This window comes from Capsicum annuum, chromosome 5, assembly GCF_002878395.1.
Source record: "Capsicum annuum cultivar UCD-10X-F1 chromosome 5, UCD10Xv1.1, whole genome shotgun sequence".
NCBI classification, from domain to species: Eukaryota; Viridiplantae; Streptophyta; class Magnoliopsida; order Solanales; family Solanaceae; genus Capsicum; species Capsicum annuum.
The window spans coordinates 71,266,887-71,273,456 of NC_061115.1; the positions used below are offsets into that span (position 1 = coordinate 71,266,887).

At 36.2% G+C, this 6,570-nt stretch overlaps 1 protein-coding gene across 1 annotated transcript; it reads left to right on the plus strand.

Annotated features, from left to right (window-relative positions):
• The first annotated feature begins 2,892 nt into the window (after positions 1–2,892).
• Positions 2,893–6,236, plus strand: LOC107870629 (F-box protein SKIP14). The gene is made up of 2 exons (XM_016717215.2): positions 2,893–4,627; positions 5,441–6,236. The coding sequence occupies exons 1-2, from the start codon at positions 3,686–3,688 to the stop codon at positions 5,981–5,983; spliced, it is 1,485 nt and encodes a 494-aa protein (XP_016572701.1). The 5' UTR covers positions 2,893–3,685; the 3' UTR covers positions 5,984–6,236.
• The last annotated feature ends 334 nt before the right edge of the window (positions 6,237–6,570 follow it).

The following is a 6,570-nucleotide window of genomic DNA, read 5'->3' on the forward strand; positions in this document are numbered from 1 at the left end:
GAATGATTTCTCTAAGCTCCCAAAGCTTGCTTTACAGCATACTCAATTGCTACCTTCCTTCTTGAATTTTTAGGGACCTAGTCCTTGTTCTTTCCCTTATTACCTCCAGTCTTGAGATATCCCTAGTAATCCACTTTGTATAATGGACAGTCCTTAATGAAATGCTAAGGACTTCCACATTTGTGACGTACCTCCGTACTACTTCCTCTTTTGCTGCTGCTTCCTTTTTTTGAAACTGACTACTCATCTTCATGTCTTTAACAATCCAACTTGCCACATAGGCAACATCTGTATCTTCTTTACTTGAATCATGTTTTGAGACCTTCAAAGCTAGAGATTTTTCTTTTTTTACTTCCGTTTTCTTCAGCTCTTGCTGTTTCTTGAGCTTATGAGCTTTAGATTACCAATGAGTTTATCCATGGTGAGGGCCTTGAGGTTCCTTACCTCAGTTATAGCATCCACTTTACTTTCCCAGGACATATGAAGAACACCAATAATCTTTCTCACTTGCTTATATAATTGAATTACTTTCCCTAAGCAGTGAAGCTCATTTGTGATAGAAGTGAATATTTCTTGGATTGTTTCTTCTTCTTTCATGGTGAAGGTTTCATATTGAGTGGTTAGCATGTCTACTTTTGAATCCTTCACATCAGTAGTGCCTTCATGAGCAGTACTCAAACAATCCTAGATCTCTTTAGCATTTTCACAAGTTACGATCTTGTTATATTCATCAGGACCTATCCCACATACTAATAGTTTCTTGGATTTGTAATTTTTCTCAATCTTCCTTCTATCTTCATCATCATACTCTCTCCTGCTTTTAGAAACCATTCTAGCTATTTCTCCTTCCTTGACTTCTTTAACAGGAACATGAGGTGTCCATTAAATCAAGGTGGCTAGTGGTTGATTGCCTTTCTTCCAAGTTAGGTGGAGCAGCCATGCTAGCCAAAACAATCTAGGTGTGAACCTTTTAGAGTTACCCTGGTTCTGAAACCAATTGTTGAACCCTTGGGGGTTGCACCACATAGTGAGGGACCAGATCCGTCAAAGTCAATACTCAAGAACACTCACTCACTCTTTAAGCATACTTCAAAGATAAGAACACGAGCAATACTTGAGCAGCATTGAATTGGGGCTTTTGCTGCCTTTTTTTAATTCCCCAAACCATTTGATGAAAAAAGCCTTGTTTTTCTTTTATAGATGGGTGATGATTAGGGCTGAAATCTCATTGGACCAGGTGTCCTATTTAGTAGAAGCAACACGTGCAAGTTTGTTACACAAGAGGACAAAACTGTGCAGACACGCGTGCCAGCTGTACTGTACCATAAACATTTGGGGACCTAACCCCTTGTAGTTAGCTGCAAAAACTACATATAGCAGATCTTTTAAATAAAACTAGTTATTTCAATTCAATTTTATTTTAATTTATTAAATCAAAAATATTATTTTATTCTAACACCATTTCTAACATTAATGATTACATTAAATATCATGTAGTAGTCAAATTTAAATTTTGTAAATATAAATTAAAATAATTTAGTAAAATAAATTTTTAATGCAAAAAAATAAAAAAAGAACAAATATACGCTCAATCTATGATAAATGATACGTATATACTCTCTATCATACTTTGGGTACATATATGCCGTTACTATGAATAAAATGGAACTTATATGCCTCTCACACTAAAATTAGGGGAATATGTGTATTCAAAGTATGACAGAGGGTATATACGCATTAGTTATCATAGTTCAGAGGTATATTGTTCCCTTTTCTGTTTTAATTTTTTTATCCCAAGTAATTAAATCAAACTCACTATTCGACCCAATAAATCCCTCAAACCCGATTTCGAACCAACTCGATCGAACCTCTAGTTTTTGTTCCAAATCTGATACTCCTCTGTTTTCCTCTTAAACGTGAACCACAAATAAATTGTTATGATTGATTGGCGATGTTAGTAGTGATTACCGGTTGGAAGGAGTGAAGATTAGGCTGGAGTAAAAGGTGAGGCGATGATTCACTTATGAAGTGTTTTTGGTTCGATGAAGACAGTGGCTGTGTGGTGTTGACCGATGGTTGATAGTGTTTTTCCCATAGAATTTCGCTGAAAATTGAAACGTGAGAGGTACAGTTTATTTGATGTTTTTTTTCATGTTATGGGTTAATGTGTTTTTTTTTAAAAAAATTGATAGTAATGTATTGTGTGTATAGTGTTATAGGGATGGGAAAACACGTCTGTTAGCTAGGCATTTCTTGAATTTTAATGAGGACCGAATTGGATAGTGAATTTATTGAGTCAGGTAGTGGTTTGAGTTAATTATTTAAGATAAAAAAATTAAAACAGAACATAGGAAAATATATCCTGAACTGTGATAAATGATAGGTGCATAACCTCCATCATATTTTGAATACATATATATCCTTACCGTTAGTGTGAAAGATATATATCAAAAAATACATATGTACTCAAAATATAATAAAGAATATTTACATACAATTTAACATAATTCAAAAAAGAATGACTACTTTCTTTTTAATCCATTTAAAAAAGAATGACTCTTTTTTTTTATCAACTTTTTAATTTTAACTTTCCACATGGCATGTTTAAGACCACAAGATTGAAGTACATTTTGCTATATTTGGTATATTTTTAATTTAACATCATAAAATTCAATTTTTACTTTTTATTTTTTTAAGCTTCGTATCAAATCAAATTAAATCATTATTTTTTAAATGAAGAAAGTATAAAAGTAGGTCCATATATACATAAAAAAGGTACTATAACGATTAATTAGTGTTGTAGCGAAAAAATAGTCTAAAAGGGGAGGGAATTCCATTCCCGCCACGACTTTTACCGTAACAGCAGTAAGAGTTAGTCATCGGACACGTGTCGGTTTGATTTTGACTCTCCTAATTCACACACAATTCCACAATTTCTCCTTACCCCTCAACCCCCATTTTCTCCCTCACCTCCCAAACAGGTAACCTTAAATTTTCATCTCTTTTTCTTTTTCTGCTCTACCATTTCTTTCAATTTTCTATTTCGCTCTCTCTTTGAGCTCGGTCGGCGGATTCGAGTCCCTTCTTCCCCTTTCCGAACGACCTGGTGAAAATTGATTTCCGAGGAATTTCAAGTCTCCCAAGTTTTCTGCTCTAATCGGCGATTCGACTCGTTTCAGCCTTTTATTTGTCGATTGTGTTCTTCGGTGAGAAAATTAGGGTTTTTTTTTACTGAATCAGGCTCTCCTATCTCCCAATTATCTCGTTATCTGTTTTTTTCGTTGTTACGATTTATCCTCTTTTCCACATTCTTTTGCAAACCCTAGCTTGTAAGTTTTCATATTCTGCCAAATATTCATTTATTCTTATATTGTTTGATTTGTATAGTAAAAGTTTTGAAAAGTAGTGAGGTGTCGTTTCGCTTATTGATTCTATTGTATTATTCAGATTTTCTTAGGGTTCCTTACAAGAAGCTCTGTGAGATTTTAGGTGCGTTGTCTTTTAGTTTACCATCCGAAATTGAGGGTTTCCTTATTGAATCTGATAAGCTTCGCGTTACCATATTACACACCAAAAACGAGAGAAAATAAAAAACAACAACAAAAAAAAGAAATAGAAAAATTAAAAGTAAAAAAAAAAAAAAGGTCCTCCTTTTAGCTGTCTTTAGATTTGTTCTAAACCATAAATGGCATTAAATTTTTCACATCGCCCCATATTTCCGGCACATATATCTGAGGATAATTTGATATCGCCAATGAGAATTGTTAATGGGTGTTTAGTGGAGGGTGTTCCAGAGAAGAATGTGGAGAATTTTGCTTGGTCGAGACATGTCTGGCGAGAATCGCATGAGGGATTTGATTATGGTTATGGGGGGGAAAGGGTAGAGAAGTATGATTCTTCGGAGTCAGTATCTGAGGATATCATTGACCTTCTCCCTGCTGATCCATTTGGTATGGATATAAGCACCACTATCACAGCCATTACTGGTTGGCTTGAGGATTTGGAAGTTGATTATGGAGGATGTAGGAGAAACCATGCTGGTCCAAGTAATGAGGACTATGGTTTACTTGCGGGTTTTAATTTTATTTGGAACGATTCTATGAGGTTCCAATCATTCCCTAGTAGTCACATTCTGTCTGATGACAAATTGAATAGAGGTGATCCAGTGAATTGGCTTATCGGGGAGAGAGTTATGAGGGACGCCTTGGCCCATGTTGGTCTTGGCTCAGCTTGCAATGTGGGGGACACTGCAGGGTTCAATAATGTAGGTTCAGGCAGTTTTCAGCCCCAGATCATGGAAACAGGGGCTGGTGCGACATCTTGCTCTGGTGAAGATGAAAGAACCCCTCACGAGGCTTTATTTTTTGCTCTTGGTTACCTTGGAGTGAAGGATCTTTTGACTGTAGAAAGTGTTTGTAGGTCCTTGCGGCTTACTGTCAAAAATGATCCTCTATTATGGAGGAGCATTCACATTGAAAAACCATTGGCTGAGATCAGTGACGATGTCCTCTTGCAATTGACTAGCAGGGCTCAAGGTAACTTACACTGCTTGAGTTTGTTAGAGTGCACTCGCATCACAGATGACGGTTTGAGGCGGGTACTTGACTCTAATCCGCGTTTGACAAAGGTCAGTTGTTCATCTTCATTTTACTTTATTGTTTCTTAATATTTTTGTGTTGTTTATGGTTACCAATGTGATGGTATGGTGGTTGTATGCTTGTTGATGTTAACATGATGCTCTATAACACATTCTAATGACCTGCTTCTCTTTCTGGAGTAATACTTGTTGCATTTTAGCTATTTATCCCCTAGTAATATGTGAAGGCTGAAATGTTTGGTCAGAAGAATGACATAAATTGCTTACTGATGTCTGTCAAAATGCATCTTGACTATCTTTTAAAGCTAACTTGAACATCCTAAATGACGTATTGTTCATGGCACCTTGATTGATCACATGTTTTGCTATGTGATTTAATTTTTGATTCATACATTTTTTGCCTAATGACTCCGATCACAGTCTGGATGTAGTTCTTCTATCACTATCATTTCCTTGTTTTAAATTGTAAGCAGAATCTGAACCTCTGATGGTCATTGTATTGTTTGCATTACCTAACGAGTCTGAAGCTTTGTTTCAGTGGTTTTAGCTTTTATTTATCGAAGTTTGAATTTTTCATGGAAACGTACTTCTGTTATATTGATGCCCTTGATTTTCCTCTTGGTTGCTCAGAGATGCATGTTAGGCTGTTTGGTTCCGTCCTGGCATCATTTTCGTTCTTGTGTGCCTCGTGCTAAATACTCTTGCAAGACGTATCTGTTGAGTGCAGGATCAGTACCCTTTTGCTACTACTAGTTTTTCCTTGGTACAAGGTCCCTTTTGCTATTAATAGTATGTGTGTCAATGTACAATATTGTGCTCATTAGTCTTTTTTAATTGATGCAGCTATCGGTTCCTGCATGTACAAGACTCAGTATTGAGGGCATTGTAAATATGTTGAAGTCTTTTAACTGTCAAAGAGGTATAATGGGTATAAAGCACCTGAGAATTGGCGGTCTTTATGGAGTGACTCATGAACATGTTGAAGAACTGAAGTTCCTTCTAGGTGTAGATAGCCAGGCGCAGCAAATTGTTTACGAACCCCATTTCTTTTCTCGAAGGAATATTTATCGTTTATCTGATGACAATCAGGCTATTGATGTTCAAATATGCCCTGTATGTGAAAAAATGAGGTTGGTCTATGATTGTCCTGCAGAGGGTTGCCAAGTGAAAGATCAAGCTACTCAAGAATGTAGGGCCTGCTCACTTTGCATTTCACGGTGCAGTGAATGTGGCAGATGTATAAATAACACTGAATATGAGGAAACTTTTTGTTTGGAATTGCTTTGCTCTGATTGCTTTAAGCAGCCTTTGAAGTGCGAAGATGAGCGGGAGGGAGGAGGGGCTGGTTCTTGTGAAGGAGATCAAAGTGTGACCACTTGGGAGTAAATTTATGTGCTATCTGCGTGTTTAATTGGATAAATGTCGAAAAAGAATGTTAAGCAGCCTTTTTGACTGCTATGAGTTTGTGTAAACACGTGCCGAACCTGTTGAATTGTTTTGGTTGTTGAACAGCTGTCAGGAAAATAACTGACTTGAATGAAGTAGAGAGTTGTGCTTTAAAGAAATAGGTATGATGTGTTCCATGTTCCAGAGACGTGTTGGAACGTTGGTTTTTGTTAATGAATGTTCATTAATTTAACACATGGAGTAATTTGAGCATGAAAACAAAGAATTTGAGTTTTGTTTGGGTGTGTTTGGTATGAAGAAAATGTTTTTTGTGGAAAGTGTTTTCCTTACTTGTGGGAATTAATTTTTCTTAAATGAGAGGAAATTAAAGTTTATTTGAAAAAGATTTTTCTTTCTATCAATAGAGTTGTTAGTATAGCGAGGCCTGGTAGGCGGCTTGGCCCAACTTATAATTTGATATGGTTGGAATAAGAATTTTTGCAAAACTGGGCGTTTTCAACCTATAATTTGATATTGTTGGACTATGAATTTTCGCAGTCTGCTTAAGAATAGTTCAGTACGGTGAA

Bases quoted from the DNA above. Each gene is read 5' to 3' on its own strand.
- LOC107870629 (XM_016717215.2), top strand. From the start codon at position 3,686: ATGGCATTAAATTTTTCACATCGCCCCATATTTCCGGCACATATATCT. The intron at 4,628-5,440 runs GTCAGTTGTTCA...TAATTGATGCAG, and splicing joins CTAATCCGCGTTTGACAAAG to CTATCGGTTCCTGCATGTAC.